At 37.2% G+C, this 19,920-nt stretch overlaps 3 protein-coding genes across 5 annotated transcripts in view; 1 reads left to right on the forward strand and 2 right to left on the reverse strand.

Moving 5' to 3' along the window:
* timp2a (TIMP metallopeptidase inhibitor 2a) overlaps positions 1 to 2,798 on the reverse strand; it is a 15,559-nt gene extending 12,761 nt beyond the window's left edge. Inside the window, exon 1 of the mRNA XM_024285225.2 lies at positions 2,022 to 2,798. Within this exon, the coding sequence (XP_024140993.1) occupies positions 2,022 to 2,154 (133 nt within the window). The 5' untranslated portion in view covers positions 2,155 to 2,798. The remainder of the gene's footprint in view (positions 1 to 2,021) is intronic.
* A 1,234-nt stretch (positions 2,799 to 4,032) lies between these two features.
* sfxn2 (sideroflexin 2) lies at positions 4,033 to 15,243 on the reverse strand. 3 transcript variants are annotated; one of them, XM_024285085.2, is made up of 13 exons: positions 15,117 to 15,243; positions 13,536 to 13,666; positions 11,406 to 11,645; positions 10,183 to 10,353; positions 10,007 to 10,105; positions 9,093 to 9,168; positions 8,087 to 8,172; positions 6,628 to 6,688; positions 6,132 to 6,198; positions 6,012 to 6,061; positions 5,888 to 5,937; positions 5,751 to 5,798; positions 5,218 to 5,327 (listed from the first exon to the last, which is right to left on the reverse strand). In XM_024285085.2, the coding sequence occupies exons 3-13, from the start codon at positions 11,558 to 11,560 to the stop codon at positions 5,228 to 5,230; spliced, it is 963 nt and encodes a 320-aa protein (XP_024140853.1). In that variant the 5' UTR covers positions 11,561 to 11,645; positions 13,536 to 13,666; positions 15,117 to 15,243; the 3' UTR covers positions 5,218 to 5,227. The 3 variants fall into 3 exon arrangements, with proteins under 3 accessions (XP_036072990.1, XP_024140853.1, XP_024140854.1); XM_024285086.2 differs by lacking the exon at positions 15,117 to 15,243 and adding an exon at positions 13,740 to 14,273; XM_036217097.1 differs by lacking the exon at positions 15,117 to 15,243 and having other exon boundaries at positions 4,033 to 5,327; positions 13,536 to 14,273.
* arl3b (ADP ribosylation factor like GTPase 3b) lies at positions 15,185 to 19,092 on the forward strand. The gene is made up of 6 exons (XM_024285087.1): positions 15,185 to 15,290; positions 16,498 to 16,641; positions 16,721 to 16,837; positions 16,920 to 16,970; positions 17,924 to 18,109; positions 18,205 to 19,092. The coding sequence occupies exons 1-6, from the start codon at positions 15,288 to 15,290 to the stop codon at positions 18,250 to 18,252; spliced, it is 549 nt and encodes a 182-aa protein (XP_024140855.1). The 5' UTR covers positions 15,185 to 15,287; the 3' UTR covers positions 18,253 to 19,092.
* Positions 19,093 to 19,920: the final 828 nt, after the last annotated feature.

Genomic DNA, 19,920 nt, shown 5'->3' on the forward strand with positions numbered 1-19,920 from the left:
TATATATATATATATATATATATATATATATATATATATATATATATATATAAAAAGAAAAGATTTGTTGCTCCGTTTTTAACCTCTGCTGTGCATCGTCAAGGTCGGTTTCCCCAGGAGGTTATTTTCTGATGTGGCTTTATCTTCCGATCCACCCTACAATCATGACCTGACAATGACACCGGCTATTATCGCCGTTTAGTGGCCTGCGTGTCTATTAGCGCTCGTTCCCCTACTTTTAGAGCAGACAAAACTTTTCTGACTCACACCCTTTCAAAAAAAAAAAAAAAAAAAAACAGCACACCTTTACACCTCTCCTTTTAGACATCCTGTCTCCAGCAGATGCCAGCTCAGCGAAAGACTGAGTCACACCTAAAAAAAAAATGTGTCGTCTTGTAATCTAAAATTCCAGATTCATAAAGCCGGAGATGGTGTTCGGACTTTTCATTCTACGGGATACCATGCATATTTTCTTTTTTACGATTTTTTCTATCCCCGTCCAGAACTGACATCCAGATGTCCTCCACTGCAAGTGTGTGCGTGGGCCTCGCTTTAGCATGCGTGCACAGCAGTGGGCCCTCGGCTGTCTGTTGGGGCTGTATGGGTGTGTGTGAATGGGCGTGTGTCTTTGTGCCGCACCAGAGCAAAGTTAGGAAAACCCCAGAAACATTCCTGTAATTCCTACCAGCACCACCCAGCACAGGAAGAAACTGGACAGGAATGGAAATGTTCACAAAAAAGCAAAGAAAACCTTCTCAGTTGCTCCTTCCAGGGGTGCATTAACCATAAGGGAAAGTTGAGGGGTCCCCAATACTTTGGGGGTCCCCGAGCTGAACACTTAAAAAAATATTTTCCAAGTGTATTATTATTTAACTCTGTCATTAAAAAGACAAATTCCTGAAATGACAAGTGTTTTGTCCTCCCCGTCCCTGCATAGCAATGGACTATTCCATCATTAGCTAGTTAGATATATATAAAACAAATTTCTTTATTTTACCTTTTAACGCTATACAACCATTCGTATCATAATTGATTCACAGATTTCTGAGATTCCTATCTCATTAGAGTGACCCAAAATTTCCTTAAAAACCCGTTGGATACAACCTGCTCCATGTTTTCTGTCCTGTAGTTCATCATCATTCCACTAGAGGCAGTAAAAAGGCTTTTCCTGCTCATTTCAAAATGGCTGCCTCCGTGAAATCTTAAAAACACTTTTGGTGGGAAAAAGTTGAGCTAATTTTTACAGTTTAATGGTGAGAATAACTCGTCTATTGTTATTTTTTTAAAATGACTGCTTTCAATTAAAAGAAGGAAAAATAAGGTGATAATTAATTATTTATAATCCAGTTACAAGATGTTAGAGACATTTGAGACAATGGGTTGATAAGATGTTTTTTTCCCCTGAACATTCAATATTTTTGCTCCTTAAGCTAAAACTTTTAGTATTTTCTGTCAATTCTTCGATGTAGTAGGCTTTACAGGGTACATTTATTTTTAAAAATTGACAATACCCAAAAGTGGACTAGTAAAAAAGTTATTTGAATTACGCTGAAACCACTGCAGAGGGGCCCGTGTCATGGTCTCTGCCCGGGCCCCCCAAACTGCTAAGTCCGCCAATGCCCCCTTCCACACATCTGTGCACTCACTCCATCTTTTGCCCTCTTTGGTGCCACGTTGCTCTGCAAAAATCTGTTTCATCCTGTGCAATGATGATCTTACAGCCTCAACATGATGCACATGTGTTAAAAAGAAGAGAATATAAATAAAATAGGTCTAATTGTGTTTCTTTTGCCTGCAAATCCCTTGATCATGACGTGTGACGCTGCGTTTGTTTGTCCCTACAGCTTGGATGTAAACTGTGGTGTTTGGCCCTGGTGGAGCAACACCCCAAACCTCCACCCCAGGCGGTGGTTTAGCCCCGAAACAGAGGCGTGCGGAGCGGCGTCCTCTGCAGCTGCGGTCAGCTGTGCGGAAACGCGGCCCCGGACATCAACAACAACAGTCCCGGGAGCTCTACTCACCCACATCGGCGTGGCAGAAGGCTTCCTGCGGATGGACGGGGGCGCAGCTGCACGCCTCCGCCTGCTCCTCCGGCCGCCACAGCAGCAGCAGCAGCGCCAGCGTCCCGAGGATGCCGTTAACGGAGAACGGCATGTTTGAGGCGAGGCGTTTCTGCAGTTTTCAAAGCCTGCAGTTGGTGCGCAGATGCGGTGCAGAGAGTAGATCCAGCGGTTGCGCGTTTTTTTTTATGGTAAAAAATACCGTCAACAGCGCACGAGGGCTTTCCGGTGGACGCGCGGTGGAGTCACGCGCTCAGGCGGCTGTCGGTAAATATTTGAACGAACAGTATAGACACAAATCACTGAGTCTGGACTGGTTTATTAGAAGATCGAGGTTTATAAAGCTGTCCTGCGACTCCTCCCCCCTGTACTTTGCCTGCCGCACCAGCAGAGGGCGCCAGAGAAACGAACTGAAGTTTCAGGTTTTTTTCTTTCTCTCTTTTTTTTGTATCCCTTCAGGGGCTCCGTAGAATAATACTTTTTCATACATATCTAAAAACAAAGGAGGCGTTTTCAATTAATTCATTTTTAGTTATTCAAAAATATTTTTATTTTTTTCTGGAGGGTGGGCTTTAAGTATTTGCATTTATGTATGTTACATTTAGAACAGTTTTTTGTTTTAAAACCAGATTACTAATTTACTTTCTATAATGATGGTGTTTAATGAAAATGCTGGTAGTTGTGGGAAAATATTTGTTTATATATTTTTTTATTTTATGCAAAATATTAGTAATTGGGGGCTGCACGGTGGCTCAGTGGTTAGCGCTCTCGCCTCACAGCGAGAAGGCCCTGGTTCGACTCCCGGCTGGGACCTTTCTGTGTGGAGTTTGCATGTTCTCCCCGTGCATGCGTGCGTTTTCACCGGGGACTCCGGCTTCCTCCCACCGTCCAAAAACATGCTTCATAGGTTAATTGGTGACTCTAAATTGCCCCTAGGTGTGAATGTGAGAGTGAATGTGTGTGTGATTGAGGCCCTGCGACAGACTGGCGACCTGTTCAGGGTGTACCCCGCCTTCGCCCTTCAGTAGCCGGGATAGGCTCCGGCGCCCCCGCGACCCCGAAAGGGAAGAAGCGGTCAAGAAGATGGATGGATGGATTAGTAATTGGGCACAATAAAAAAATAAATGTTGCAAGGTTCCAATTGGCTTTTCGAGAATATACACATTATTATTTATATTAATCACAATCTTAAAAATTCATCTGGGTAGATGTAATTTAGTGTTTTAAAATTTGCTTGGTTAGTTTTAGGAAAAATATTGAAATTTAAATATATGGTTCTTAATTTATGTGCTCCTTGGTCAATTTTATGTAAAATGTTATTTTTATTAGGTTTTCCAGCATAAATATAGCAGCTCCAAAAGTAGAAAGCTGCACACCTAAACATAATGTTAATCTATAAATCTGAGACAGATAGTTTTAACTGCTTTTTGTTAGTACTGGATGAAATAGTGTGTAAATAACATCCAATTTCTACTTTCAATTCAAAGAAATTTTGTTATTGCTATTTTTTAATTATTTATCAGAATTGTGAAGAAAAAAAACTTTTTCCAGGAATTTGAGTAATTATATGAGTTGCTAGCTTGTTCCAAACTGATTTAATGTGCTTAAGGGTCAAAAATATATGAAGTTTCTTCACATTATTTACAAAATGTACATTTTTGGGATCTTTTTTTTTCATCCTTTAACTGCATAGATTTTTGGTATTGGAAATTGTTTTATTTCAGGCAATCAAAGCAAGAATAATATACAAAGAAGACAATCAGCAGAGGTTTATATCCATACAAAGACTTATCAAACACAGGATGATTAGGCATAAAATCAGGATAAAGAATATGTGAGATTTTAAAAGAAACCTCTTTAACTTTAATGTTCACAAGACATTTGTTGACGAGGTTTGGTGTGGTGACAACGTTCGAGGGCCAACCATTCAGCCTGCATTCTTTGATCTAGTTTAATAACATAAATACAAATGAACTATTTCATAAACACTTTATTGAAAATCCATAATTTTAATTTTAACAAATACATTGAAACATGTTTTTACGAAAATGACTGTCAATTTTTACACCGTATATCACAAGGTTGTCCCAGATAGTACCTGTATGTTGTGTCTTAGCATAATAGATAAACAAAGTTTTGTCAAATCCCACAGAAAAATATGACAATTTCCACTTGTCCTGGAAGTGGTGTCCCTTACCATCAACACATCTTTTTTCATTACTGTTAACGTTGTGAAGTGTCATGTGACAGTGTTGCCACGGTTAAAATTTAGCCAACCACATTTGAGAATTTGTAGTTTTTAGAAAGTGCTGAGCCTGCATATTCACATAATTATGAAAGAAGCCTGTAGATTGATAGAATTTGAATGCTTTTGGCCCACAGTGTTGAAACATATAGCTGAAAACTCACTACAGTACACGTTCATCTTGTAGTATTAATAATCTGAAATGCTGTTACATTTACTCCCATAAGTTTCCACTAAAAGTGAAAAGATTTCCACTTTTCTGTTTTTATTAAAGCCCTTTGAAGGCAAACATGCATGCTTTGCATTCATTAAAAAAAATTATTTATTAAAATAAAAAGAAAAAAGCAATAACCTTTTTTTCTTCCTCATTAATGTTCGAGCTACGATTTTCACAGGGAAACCATGACTGGCAGTTATCGTCCATCTAGCTGTATCCAGTCAGAAGATGGCAGCAGCTCCACTTTCAAGAACAAGCTCCTCATTAAAGCTCTTCAAGATCCACAGATGTTACTGAACCCAAAAGAATAAAGCTGATACCAGTGAAAAAGAAAACCAAGCACATTGTTTATGTTCTTTCATATCTGGGAACGGCACCGGCAGCCGTTAGAAAGTGAGTTTCCAACTAAAGGCTGATAAAAACAGCAACAAATTAGGTCCACATGTTGACAACACAGATTTCATCTGGGAAAGTGACATACGGTTCCTGAGATGATCATTTATTTTCTGAATGGTAGTAAAATTAGCAGAATTTTTTGCAAGAATTAAAAAATTAAAGAAGCAGTTAAAAATGAGCAAATCAGAAGTCATCTTCCTGGCTCTACGGTAACAAAAAAGGATTTCAATTTGAAAATTAAGACATGTCGTGTAAACGCGTTTCTGATCTTGTGTCGCACAGAAGACACAATTTAAGCCTCTTTTGGCTTCAGAGGCCTTTATTGAAGTAGACCTGCTTGACGCTGTCTCCATATTGAGAAACGATGGAGTCTCTCAGCTCGGGTTCCAGGTTTGACACGGCCATAGAACTGCAGGAGGAAGAGCAACACATGCATGATCAGAATTAATGACACAAAAAGAACACAAATCTACATCAATCTTCATATCCATTAAGTACGTTTTTGGAACGTATTTTTTTTGTGATGTTAAAGACTGACTGATTGCAATATTTTAATGACATGATACATGGTTTCTCAAATGTATCTGAAGATCAAACTCCTTTATATAGTACAACTACGCCACCTACCTGCTGTTGTGAGCAGTTTTGACTTATGAAATATTTGAGTATTGTGATAGTTTAAGGTTTTCCACACACAAAAATCATTTTTAATTTTCCATAAACATATTTTACTTAAATTTAAGCTTTATGTTTCACCCCGTACAACCCTCATCATGCCAGAGTGGAGAGTGTGGTTTAATCTGTGTGTCAGCATGTCAGAGTGTTTCATCACCATCTCTGAGGGAACAGCGAGCAGGCTGCAGGCACCATGAAGACCAAACTGTGGGAAAACAGAGCACAAAAGAGGCAAAGTTATGAAACAAACCCAGAGGAGAAGGTGGAAATAACCCCATGACCTTTTGTACTCACAATACTCCAACCATCATGACTTGAATTGGTCCGTGGAGAAATGTGATTCGCTGCAAACAAACAAAAAAGGCTTGAGGACATTTTTGTGGCTTTAGGAGCAGAAACAGATCTGCCAAAATCTCACCTGCATGAACTTGTACTTTTCCATCCGTTCCATGATTATAGGGAGGATGACTGAGAATAAAACAAGAACTTTAGGACAAGATTTTCTTTTTTAACTTTTTTTTTTATATCCATCACATACTCATTCCTGGTGCTGCCATGGTGATCCGTGAAACGACGACCTGAGTGATTCCTTTGACTGCTGCTCTCTGACAGAAAGACACAAACAATTGTTATTAAATTGTAATTTTTGAAAACAAATACATTTGATTTTTTAAAATAAATAAAATTTAATAAAATATTCTTAATTTTTGACAATCTTTTATTATATTAGGCTAGTTTAAAGGGTAAAAAATCTAATCAAACCAAATAGATTTTAACTTAAAAAAAATGGTGTATATAAATTTACCTCTATTTTTTTTCAAGAAAAAACAAATTTTTTTTGTTGTTAACATAAGAAGTCATAATTTCATCAAGAAAAGTGTCACTTTTGTTCAGTTTAAACACATATTCTAAGACAGTTTTATAAACTAATTTTTGACAAAAAATATGTCCCATTTAAATAGAATTTAATCTAACCTTGTGAGCTGAACACACCTCTGTCATCAACGTATAGATGTAAAGCAGCATGCGCTCACCTTGGAGTGTCCCAGTTTGTTGCCGTTTTCATCCGTGACAGCGATACCGTTCAGAATCTCCCTGAAAAACACAAAACAGACGGAAGCAACATTTTCAGAGAAAGAAACACTTCACAAACAGAGTTTATGTTGCATAAATAACCAACTTTGTTGTAATTTAAGGGCAAAACTTCACAAATGTGAACATTTTTGTTTGGAACATTAGCTTGATTTTAGCATTAATAAAGCAAACATGAAAGCTGGGACAAAAAGCCTCTTTAAATAAAACACAGGATATCTACAGATGTTACCATGTCCTTATGTGGACAATGCAGCTTATTTAAAAATAAAAAATATATTTATATTATACTTTGCAGACAGTTTTACCCCGATCCAGATTTTTTCAGAATTAGGAGCCAGCTGTCACAGGATTCAAACTGTCAGCAGCTTCTTCATGTGGCGACAATGTTTCGTATAATCTTTTGGATTATCAAAAATAAAAAGTTACTGTGTTTCCAGTTTTGATTAATTTATGAAAGGCTGTCTGTGCTGAAATTTGACATGTAGATGCTACAAAAATCTTGATAATGTTGTTTTTGTGTGAAGGTTGAACACTAGACATTTACAGAGGTACGTTTGAGTTTTCAAAATCCTCTCCAGGGAGGCGCTGAGCCACCTCAACTGGTTCCTCTCCGGGTGAACGGGCTTCTCGCTCCATCTCTAAGGAAGGAGGAAGCTCATTTCAGCCGTTTGTGTTCGGGACCTCGTTCTTTCGGTCATGACCCTGCGCTCATGACCCTAGGCGAGTGCTGGAACGAAGATCGACTGGTAAATTGAGAGCTTTGCAGGCCTGCTGGCCGGGGCTCTTCCTGCTCGGTTCTGAAGAAATGACGTGGGATCCCTCTCCCACCACCTCTAGGAGAGCTCAACAGGCGGTGCCTCACCAGCCCAAACCCCCCCAGTCATGGAACTTGTGTATAAGTGACTGATAGACTGTGGTACTGTGTGACCTCAACTAAAAATGATCACTTTCACTGTTGGGTGTTTTATTATTTGTGGTAGACTTACACAAAGTTTCAATAATTTATTTTTAGCACGAAACTTTTGGGTTTTGCATCGTCTGATCATAAAAACTGAAAACAGAGTCACTTCTGGACCTGAAAATTGATTAACTACACACTGAATTTACAGCTTGTTTTTTTTTATGATGACATCCAAAAAAATGTGAAAAAAAACTGCAACTAATGTGATCTCACACAACAGCTTTCCCTAAAAAATGAGCAAAATAATGAATTACTGTTAACTAAAGTCACAATTATGCTTCAGTGCAAATTCTAGAACACCATCTATCAGGATTTGTTGTTAGAAATGTGGCATTATCCCTAAAGAAATTCTGTGACTTCGCCTCAAATTTGAAAAAAACAAATAAAATCTCTCCAGTGAGCTTATTCTGATGTGTTGTGTACAAAGTGAGACTTACTGCTGTCTCATCATGGGAATGTTAACACAGTTGGCTGCAGCCACAGCTGCAAAGGGGACCCAGCGAGCCACAAGAGGCGGAGCTTTCTGCAGGATATAGTGGGAAAAAAACATCCTCGTCGTTATGTAAATACATGCATTAGTGAATGCATACCATTTGCTTTTAGCTCATTAAATGTATAAAAAAATAGAGGCAAAGACTTGCATGTGTTTAGGTTTCAGATAATACTCCAGATTCATGCATTTCTCATACACAGCTTTATCTCTCATGTCATCAGTAATAATGTTGGTACCTGATAAGCTTCTGTTCATCTGACATCATCTCCAGCTTCAAAATGTTTCCCTTATATTAAACCTATTATAATGATAACAATCATCCAGGATCTCCAAAAGCAGTTCAGCTGCACTGCTCACGCTCCTGAATATAAAGTGCTGCAGAAATCAGAACTAAAGTTTCTTTATTTAGCATTTTGGAGGATGTGCTTTTTAGACCGGTGTCTAAACTGTTTTTCCGTCTGGATTACAAATGTGCTCCTGTGACAGATTCTTTTTTTCCTTGTGCTTGACCATAATGAGTCTAAATCAGAAGATTTAAAAGAGCCATTTGATCTGTGAGGAACTGTCCCAGTTTCACCGATTATAAAATGTTTTTGTGGCCATTAAGGCATTTATTTATAACACATTTAAATATTTACAATAATTGAATTATAACATTTATATATTTTTATATTTATACATTTATCTTCAAAAACCCACGATGGAGGATAAAGAGGTTGCAGACTTCTGATCTAAATGCTTTAATTAAAGTGTATTTTTAATATTTTATTTTCATTTCATAATCATCTGTGACTGCTAGAAAACGTGATACTTTTAAAACTAGCATTGATACTTGAACATCCACTATTGAACCCTTTAACTGGTTGACTTTAATCTTTAATTTAAGATTATCTTGACGTTTTTATTGTTCGTTGAACCATTAAAAACAGCTCGTTTGTGAGCGTGGATACCTTTGTGTAGAGGTTAAGTCCAACTGCTGTCGCTAAAGCTGTGCTGGTCGCTGTGATGTAGGCAACTCCAATCTGCCTGAGAGACACAAACCAGAGATCTGTTCAGAATCATGTCAGCTGTGGTTTCATGCAGTAAATGTCCGTTTTAAACATTAGGATAATCTAGAACTATTGGGTTAATAGTTTCCTAAATGAGCCGTTTGTCATGGAGAATTGACTCTGATCTGTTTGTCACAAAAGGATTAAAACATCAAACTTAAACAGATGTTGTAATCAGTGGTTATGTGAACATGAAAGCACAATAAAGTAGATTATTTGTAAATAGTAGAAAAAAATTAATAGAAAAAAACATAATGCAGGACATGTGTGTTCCTCTTATAGATTCACACTATTTACACTATGAAACACGGAGGTGGTAGTATCATGCTTTATCAATTCAGAGCCATAATGGGTGAAACCATTAAATAAGAGATGCTGAGATATCAGTAAAGTGAATCTTTTTAAAATCAGCTTAGACTGATCATCTTATGCTGTTCTTGTTTCAGACTAACTCATCCAAAAACTACAGAAATACTGTGAAAAATGACCACAATAGGAAAAGATCAAATCAATGAACTGTTCACAAAAGGTAATTTTAAAAAGCAGAATGTATATATTTATTTATTTAGTGCAGCAAAAAGCTGGATCTTAAAACCAAAGAACATCCAGACACAACTCATCCTCAACAAAAAATACAATTATTATTATGTGATGTGTGCTAATAGCCTATATTTAATCCACAACTTAAATCAGAATGATAAAAATTGCATATATTTTTATTTTTAAAAACATGTTCTGTTAACCATAACAACGGTAGATTTTCTATAAAAGAGCAAAGTGCTTTCCGAGTCCTGCAGTGACGGACAGCGTCTTACTTTGAGGTGATGGGGGACGCGGCGTTGCGGTTGGTGTAGTTGACCAGAGCGTTGAAGGACTGATTCACCCACTGCCAGAACACCACAGCCGGAACTGTTCTAGAGACAGAGCATTTCTCTCACGTTTGCACGGTTTGAACAGTTCAGAGCAGCTCGTGGTGTTTGCTCCTCGATACCTGTAGAACTGCAGCATGAAGCCTGTGATGGCCATGCCTCCAGGGACCTGGAAGGACATGCGCCCGATGAGGTTCATGCGGTCTCCCGTGTCTGGATGGAAGGCGGAGTCATAAAGCTTCTTGGCGTAGTAGAGCTGCTCCACGGTGGTGCCTGGAGGAACAGATCCCGCCCTGAAGACGCCGTAAAGACAGGTTAAAGAAATACTTTGAAGTTGACATCCTTTTTGGGAGTTTTTACAATGTTTTTTAGCTTTTTTCTGATAATGGAGGACACGTATGAAGAAGATTAATTAGGGGTGTGCATCTTTCCCTCTCACGCGATTCGATACGCATACATGGTCCATATATCGATGCATAAAGGATCCAAATAACTTTTTGAAGATACGATACAGTCGCTAAAATCTAGATATTTCTTATTCATATGGCATTTAAAACTATAAATAATAATGAATGCCATTTGACAGATAAATGTATTCAGTTATTGACTTTGAAGAAGTCATGAATAGCATATACATAAAAGATTAAAAAAACAGGAAGAGAAACTGTAGTTTGCCAGAAATTGATTATTAACTTGTTGATTCATTTTATACCTTTTAATCAACAAAATCTTGGTCCAATATCTGGATCAATTTTTGATACATATTGCATCCCTAACTGATACTGCTGTTACTCCCACTGTCCGATCGATTTTTTGATACATACCTAACATCTTTTACATCCTAATATCAAGCTTAAAAACTGCATTTCTGGGTATTTCTTTATTCAAATCGCTGTTAATCAGAAGCAGATGACAAAATCCAGTTTGAAAAAAAAAACTGGGTGGAGCACGAGCTTCCTGCTCTCAGCAATGGAAAGGGAAAGGGGGCGGTGTTGCTCTGTGGCAAAGGTCCCGCCCACAATTCAGACATGAATTTCTAATGAACTCCTGCCGCTCTGCAGACACTACATCCAAGCAAATGATAGAGTTTTTGATTGATTTTGGCAAAAAAAATTGCATAATCATAATTAAAAAAAACACTATTTTTTGGTACAATTCATCAACATATGAACAGAGTTGGTCTTTAAGATGCAACAGAACTCCTCTCTTTCAGCCTGTTCTGAGAGCAGAACACAGCTTGTCCAGATTCTGTCTTGTAAATCTTCAATGCAGAATCAGGAAACACCTTTCAGCTTGGTCGTTTTTTGGCTGATTTGGATCTGGCAACAGATCAACACCTTCTTACCTGCAGCTTTCTACTAAAGCTTTGGCTTCATCCAGCTTTGAGTCCGGTAAGAGTGCAGTCCTGCAGTCTGTGATGTTGAAGAAGTGCTTCAGTCTGCCCATGAACGTCGACTGATCCCACCGTTGAGCATCGATGTCAAAAGTTCTAAGAGCCATGACGATTATATAAAAAAAGCTCCTTATTACTGTCAAAATTTGCAGAACTTGTCCCTACAGGAGGTCCAGAAGCTGCAGATGAAACCTAGAGAGAACAGAACATAACTTCTGTCAGGTGGGAATGATCCATCTACATCCAGCTGTTTATCTAAATAACACACTGCGCTGCATTTCTACAGGTCTGACTCCATCCAGGCAGCAGGACATCAGCATTTTTCCGCATATTTCTATAAAACAGCTCCTTCTTAAAACACTCCCAAAGCCAAAACTTCCATCTGACATCATTAACCGCTGTGTGGTAAACGCTTCCAGTCGTTTTGGCTTTCTGCAGCTGCAGCTTCACATGAACCAACCAGGGGGGTAAAAACCGGCTTTGGGTTTCCACACACCCCGCTGCAGTCCACCCTCAATGTTATTACACTGCGGTGAGCTCTCACTTTCTATATCAGGAACAATGTCAATATAAGACACATGATAAAAGAGTGTAGAGGGGTCACCGGTGAGGCCTCGGCCCAGCTGGAACTGGATTGTTTCTGAGGCTGTTTAATGGTTAAATGAATGCAGACAACGGAGGGGAGAAGGAATCAAAGGTTGTTACAACAAACGTCCAAAAAAAAGTACACAAAAATATAGAAAATGACAAAAGAAATAGAGCTGCAGGTAAATATTTTATTATCATTTGATGACCAGTGTGTTTTTATGACTTACAGTGAGTGTAAAATAGTAAAAGAGATACCAGCTGTTCATTAATGAAGTCAAACATGTTCTTTTTTAAGTCAACATCTGAGCTGCAATAAAACTACATTCACCACAAGAAAGAGGAATCTTTAGCTGATTCAGTTTATGATCCAATAATCAAGAAGGTTAATGGAAAAAGCAAAAAAAAAATAAGGACAGAATTAAGTTGATTATTGCTTTTCTAAACATAGACTTGCTCACTGCAGCAGTCAAAAATTAAATATTTGGTAAAATGATTAAGAATTTTAAATTTTTTTCAGCTTATATTTCATTTTTAGATTAAATTTGTTGCTGGCTAGAATAAAGAACAGAAACTGCAAACTGGAGCAGTAATTACAAAATTAGTTGACTTTGAAAAAGTACATTTTTAGAACTTTGGGAAACAGAAATTACATTTTCAGACTTCTTGAACATGTTAATTGATTCTCTTTTTATCTCTTTAATTATTTCTAAAACTTAAAAATTGAGATTTTTGTAGATATCTGTTCAAACTGTACTTTGTGTAAAATACAAGTTTCTGGAACTAAGAAATATCTAGATGTATTTGTGGTCAATGTACCTGATCAGTTGTTTAAAAAAAAAACGAATCAATCACATTGTTATAGCAAAAATAGTCACATTTTATGATTTTTACTGATTGATATTGTTGTGCTCATTACAAAACTGAAATGTTTTATCTCAAAAAACAAAATCATAAATGATAGAATTAAAGATAAAAGGCTGGAATTAGTTGCAGTCTTGCAGAAAGAAGTTATAGTGGAGAACAATTAAATCCATACATTAAAAAAATTAAATTGACATTTTTATTTGAATGAAATGCATTCAAGTCATTATTTAAAACGTTTAGTGTGTGACCAGCATTCATGTTTTAGCTGTGTCAAACTACTTTAAGCTGCAACTTCTGATCTATAATCTGTTCATGGATTGTTTACGTAGCAGTGAAAATCCAAATAAATGCTCCAGTTTTAAAAGCTGACATGCATTTTCAAAGTCTAAGGTTTATCTGCCTATATATAAACAAATATAGACATAAAAGTTTACAAAAAAGTAATAAAACACGTGGATTACATTGGTTTACATTCCTGTGTGAAACTAGAACGGAAGCCGTGAAGGGTCAAATCACCGTGACATGGAGCTGTAGAGTGATGCAATTCAGAGCCTGGGTTACCATTCAGTGTGACAGACGTGCACCGATCATAAAGACGAACAGAAGCACAGACAGAAGCGGGAAACGTACCTCTGCGGAAATCTGGGCGCGCTGTGCCGCAGTGTAACCGGACTGTCGACTCAAATCAAGCGTGGGATCATGATAGTAAAGAAACGACCACGTGGCAGGCTGTCCACCAATCAAAGGCCGGGGCAGTTCCCCTGTCCAACAAAACCGGAACAAACCATTATGACGGTCAGATGGGGGCGATTCCAATGTCTGACTGAAGCTAACCTGCAAAGGAGCGCAGTCTCAGTTCAGCTTTCCAGTAAACACTGACTGAACTAGTGGCTTTATATAAATTATCATAGACTATCTTTAAGCAAAGTAGAATTAGTTTATAAGTAAACGAGGAGTTAGTTTTTATAAGAACCAAACACCGAGCAATTAGCTAACTAACGTCCCCCTCAGTAGTAAAGGTGTTGCGTTCACAGTCAATCACGTTCAAACCCGACTGACAAGTCTGTCAAAACTTTCCTCTCGTTCATTTGTTTCCTGAAATGGTTTCAGTTATACCACACCAAGTAATAATACACAAGCAAACACTGCACAATGAAATCTTACTTAGAAATGTACATTTTTAGACATTTTGACAACGCTGCAGCAAAAAACAAAACAAAAAACAAAATATGTTTCAAATAAAATAAAAGCACATTAAGTGGAAACATCTGATGGCTAAATACTTCTAGCAGCTTATTACTGTGGCACGCAGGCTTGTAACTGTTGTCTAAGATCCGTGAAGAGCAACGCCATATTGGAATGGTATAAAAACAATGAGACGTGTCTTAGCACACAGTAAAATGACCATAAATGCTTAATTTTGGTCTGATTTTATAAAGGAAAAAACTCTCATCATCAGAAAATAATTCCCAGGTTATGGTAATAATGTTTTTGTACAAAGTGCAACAAATTAACGACCTGCCAGAAAACGTGGAAACAGTGTGAAGTCTAAAGCTGCCGTTAACTTTACATAGGCTACAAGATCAGCCTAAATGTTCACTATTGAGGGTAAACTCACTCAGATCTTGTTCAAATGTTTTTCAGAAGTTCTCCTTTATCAGTTTACAGCAATAATTTACTAGTAAAAAGTCACATTCTTGTTTTCCAGCTCTGTTTGTGCAATTGTAATAACATAGCAGTAAACAGGCATCTGTACCATTCCAATATGGCGTCCAACTTTGCGTACGCAACAAGCTAGCATGTCACCTCTAGTGATATAACTTGTTGTAGGCAACAATAATTATTTAGATGAATGTGAAATTGAAGCTGCAAAGAGTGGCCTGAAACCTTTGAATAAGTACCAGATTTAATTTTTGACTTTACTGTTTTTATGTTCCCCAATAATCCACTAGCTTTTTTATTTATTTTTATTTATTTATTGCGAAGATACTGTTTTCAAGAAGTTCAATATCAAGAGGGACTACCAGACAAGACATGCCAATTATGACAAGCTAAGTGGGAATAAACGGTGCGAAAAATTTACAGTAATTTTAGTAAAAAAATATATTTTCTATGTGGAAAAAATAAAAGTATGCAATTACAATAAAATATTAAGTAAATAGCATTAATTTACATTTAAAGTTATTAAAATATGAAACATTTTCACCTCACCAAATCTGGTCCTTTTTGCAAATGTGTGGACACTTTCACAACGTTGATGTTTTCCGTAGTTTGATCGTGTTACTTGAATGCAGCACAAGCTAGAGGTTTACGTGCCTCGTGCGTCTGACGTCAGTCCCCTTAGTAACCCTCGGCAGCGTCTCCAGGAGAGAAAGCGACAAGATGGTGAGTTTAATTTGTCGCAATAATTAGCTATTAAGCATAAATTCTCGTTTTTACATTAATAGATTATTAAACTAACTAGTTTGCGCTTATTTATCGCTACAAGTTATGTTGTTTGTAAGTTGACGTTAAAAACGTTCCGCTGAAAAATCTGCCGAGTTGTGATTCAAGTTATCGGGGGAGATTAGCTTAGCATTTTGGCTAGCTGTGTAGCTCCTGGATGCGAGCCCTGATCCAGCCGTTCGCCCCAGAGGCTCAAGTAACCCAGAGACGACAAGGCGCAACTCGCAGTATCAGTTAGCTTCACTGCCATAAGAAGGTGGTTCGAAAGTCTCCCCAGAGATCCACTTTCATGGCCTGTTGGTGAGAGGTTCAGGTGCAGGGATGCAAGAAAGTACATCTCTAATGGTGGTTAGCGGGAAGTGCTGCTCTTAACTCTTAAGGGTACAGAGGGATGTTGGCACCTCTGGAGAAAAACGGTTGAAATTCTTCTAATATTTGTTAAACTTATGGCTTGATAAACAAAACAAACTTTAAAAATAATTATGCTACATTAAGTCAAATTTATTGTTTTCACACACTTCTGTGCTAATTTTTGCATCTAATTTTTATTTTCTAGGTTTTGCCATTTACTTACTTATAACCACTCAAAATTCTTTTCACTTTTTGTACCACTTTTCTGCCTCTTTAACTATTTAAAGTAATGTGGCGTTTCTAGTCGGGTATGTTTATGCAACTTTGTATTTATTAAACAGGGACAGCGCTCATTTATGAACGTTTCTGTAATCGTGCCAGTGCGAGCTGCAAAGCTAAATTTCAATTGTAGTCTCTAGGCAACAACAAACACCTCAAACACATAAAATCAACCAGGAAAAAGATAAATAAAACATAAAGAGTCTGAAGATTTAATAGAGTCGTCTCTACACAGTTGATTAAAAACATATAAACTATAATAATTAAAATATTTCAACTATCAAAATGTTATATGCATTCTACGCCAACATACAATATTTATATTTGTTGTTTTGGAAGCAGAACATAAGTGTGTCTACATTATTTTGCATACAAATTTATTATTTTTATAGATTTTATTGTAAAATGTTAGATTTAACGCCCCTAACTGTCTTATTTTAGTCCCAGAGTTTCTCAAATTTGATAATCTGGTTTCTGCTCTAGTAAAAATAATCTACCATGAATTTATTCTCTGCAGGGATTACTATCCATCCTTCGTAAGCTAAAAAGCACACCAGACCAGGAGGTTAGGATACTGCTGCTGGGTCTGGACAACGGTGGGAAGACTACGCTGCTCAAGCAGCTGGCATCTGAGGACATCAGTCACATCACCCCCACACAGGTAAGGAGCCAACACATTAAAGTGTTATGTCAGCTGTAGGTAGCCATGTTCATGTGTTGCTTTGTTTTTATATTCCCAGGGATTCAACATCAAGAGCGTTCAGTCTCAGGGGTTTAAATTAAATGTTTGGGACATTGGAGGCCAGAGGAAGATCCGGCCATATTGGAGAAACTACTTCGAGAACACTGACGTGCTGGTGAGTATATTGTTTAAAAGGATTCCTATATATTTTACGAGTTAGTGGCTACGATGACTAAAGAAAATATTTCTCCCACCAGATTTATGTCATTGACAGTGCAGACAGAAAGAGGTTTGAGGAAACGGGTCAGGTATGTACAGAAAACATTTTTGTGGTGCTACTTATATTAGGATCTGAACATTTTGTCTGTTAACTTTTCAGATTACTTTTAAAAATGTTTTCTGTTTGTGTATATAAGTGTTGCACCACATTTTGTGGGACATAGAATAGTTTTACGCAACTCTGGCAAGCGGAGTGAATTCTGTAGATATGGGACTGAGGACATTGATTGACAAGTTCTACAGCCAATCAGGACACAGAATCCACTAACAGTGTTTAAAAAAAAGTTCACCAAAAAATTCAGCAAGATGATAAAAGTGAACCACAATATAGTGAGGGAACACTGCCCACAAAGCTGTCTGCCAAATGAAATTTATTAAAACAAATCATGATTGGAAGCAGGATGAACCACTTAAATTCCCACTCTGATCATCTTTTCATCTATGGTAAAAGTGTTCCCAGTGGTCTTTTAATTATGATTATGCCATTTTTAGCCAAAATAAAATTATTATTTTCTGTAACAAATCCAAAATTGCATTAGAAATTCTCATCTAAACGGTACTGTTGGCATGTAGGTTAGCTGCTAATTTCCCAAAAGCCCTTCGTTTACATTCTTTCCCGCCAGCTTATAGCACCTCACAAGCCCAAGCCAACAAAAAAAGTGGCAATCAATATCAGAGCTGCGCAACCACACAGTTTAGAGCCAGATGTCAACTCAGACGAGGAAAAAGAAGACAATAATGAATCCATTTGTCATTATGTGGATGGATCAGAATTGTTGTGTAGAAGAAATTCAAGGTTTTTCAAACTGCTAGTTTGAATCTGCTAATGGGATTTGAATAAAGAAACACAGTTTTAATCTTAAATTATTTTATAAATATCCTCCATCATGAGAAAAATGCTACAAGAACATGTTAAAAAGACTGTTTTCATTGGAGTGGATCTTTAAGGTTTCCTAATGTTCCTGTGCTGCTGGTGCTACAGGAGCTGGCCGAGCTGCTGGATGAGGAGAAGCTGAGTGGAGTTCCTGTGCTGATCTTCGCCAACAAGCAGGACCTTCTGACAGCAGCTCCAGCCTCTGAGATCGCAGAGGGACTCAACCTGCACACCATCCGAGACCGCATGTGGCAGATCCAGTCCTGCTCCGCCCTCACTGGGGAGGGGATTCAGGTGAACCAATAAAAAAAGATTTTTTATGTTTAAGAAATTCGTTTTTCAGTGAGTTTTGTTTTCTAACTATATTACTGATCTTCTGGTCATTTCAGGAAGGCATGAATTGGGTCTGCAAGAGCGTCAACTCCAAAAAGAAATAGCTTTGCCTGTAGTCTTTTACTGCTCAGGAGGAGCACGAGCAGCAGCATACACACACTGACACACACCATACCTCCTGAGCCTTAGTACGGTGGATTTACCTATGAATGTACATCCAATGTGGACTTTTTAACCCCCTGCAAAGCCTGCATCTGATGTTTACTAATCGTTGTCCTCTGTGGAGAGGAGGGCTGTTTGCCTTCAAAGGGAACCCATACACGACCCTCTTTAGTTGTTACAGCCTCCCATTAAAGCTCCTGTTCTTCATCGGTTCTCCACCTGATCTTTAAATGTCTTTCACCAAACCAAACCCCCACATCCTTCCGTTTCATTCCTATATGTTGATGTATTTTTTCTTATCATTCTACAATGGCTGTAAGCGCTTCTTCTTTTTTTTTTTTTTTTGCTAAGGCTCTGTTTGAAGTGAGCTATATTTTTGTAACCGCTTTATTTATGGTGAAGTAGAGTCCAGCAGCTGCTCGTGTGCTGTGCGTGTGAGAATCAGTCTAAATCTCCCCGCTACGTTACAAAACTCTAAGTGTTAATATGTATAAAAATAACAAAATATCCAAACACTACTTTTTTTTTTTTTATTAACTGTAAATAGCACGGCCCAGTGTTCATATGTTACATCTTTAGTGTATTTGTCCCCCCCTGCTGTACTTTATGGTGAATATTGTTTGCATATCTGATGTGTTTTGGCAGATTGTTAACAGAGGTACTGTATGGTTCAGTGCATTTCTATGGGATTTACTGTCAGCTTTTCCTTTTGATATTTCTGAATGTAATCTGGCCAGAATTTCAGAAGATGTATGCGAATAAATACAATCTTTTAAGTCGAATCAAGTTGTGGCTTCCATTATTGTCCTGTTCGTTTAGAACTATTTAAATAAAAAAAAAATAAAAAAAGAGAATCAGTAGCCTCACAGTGTTGAAAAATCTTTTTTTTTGTATTTATACACCAGTCTAATGTTTGAGTTGGCTTTTATTGCATTTTGCAGCAGGAGTATCTTATGTGACGCAGAATGTGTTTTATTTTGATAAGGACTTGCAAGGGGCTGCTGTCAAAAGTAAAAAAAAAGTTATATTTTAATTATCGTAATATTTAAAAGCTACATTTTATAAATAAAATTCTTAATAGCTGTGAACAAAAAAAAAGAAAAATAATCTATTGTAAAAAAAAAACTTAAAAATAGGGTTTAAGGTAATTTTACAAAATAATTTCAATAATAAATGAAAAAATAAAACAGAAAATTGTTCATTTTTTATGCACCCAATAATTATTTTCCCTAATTGTTAAAGCAAGACATGAAAATAATCGTTAAATTAAGTATTTCATAAAAATAAATTGTTAATCCGCATTAACACTAAAGCTCCAGTATTTATGTTCTTTGATTTACTGTAGTTTTTTTAATGGAAAAAAAAATAATATGTTCAGGTGTTAAAGGATTAAATTGCTAAAATTCTTGTTTCTTATTGTTAATGTACTTTTAAACAATTTATTTTATTATTTATTTTATTTACACATCTGCCGCTGGCTTGACTCTAAATTGGCTCATTTGTTTCATTACTAAAAGACAAACAGGACGCTTGTGTCTGTCACTCTGCGTAACGTCCAATGTAACCGATTCAAACGGCCTCAGAGGCAAAAAGCCTCTTCTGGTCTGACA

This window comes from Oryzias melastigma, linkage group LG19 (assembly GCF_002922805.2).
Source record: "Oryzias melastigma strain HK-1 linkage group LG19, ASM292280v2, whole genome shotgun sequence".
In the NCBI taxonomy this organism is placed as follows: Eukaryota; Metazoa; Chordata; class Actinopteri; order Beloniformes; family Adrianichthyidae; genus Oryzias; species Oryzias melastigma.

Bases quoted from the DNA above. Each gene is read 5' to 3' on its own strand.
- arl3b (XM_024285087.1), top strand. The intron at 16,838-16,919 runs GTGAGTATATTG...TTCTCCCACCAG, and splicing joins TCGAGAACACTGACGTGCTG to ATTTATGTCATTGACAGTGC. The intron at 18,110-18,204 runs GTGAACCAATAA...TGGTCATTTCAG, and splicing joins TCACTGGGGAGGGGATTCAG to GAAGGCATGAATTGGGTCTG.
- sfxn2 (XM_036217097.1), bottom strand. From the start codon at position 11,560: ATGGCTCTTAGAACTTTTGACATCGATGCTCAACGGTGGGATCAGTCG. The intron at 10,106-10,182 runs GTATCGAGGAGC...CTCTGTCTCTAG, and splicing joins TTCATGCTGCAGTTCTACAG to AACAGTTCCGGCTGTGGTGT. The intron at 5,938-6,011 runs GTGAGATTTTGG...GTTTGTTTGCAG, and splicing joins AAAAGTACAAGTTCATGCAG to CGAATCACATTTCTCCACGG.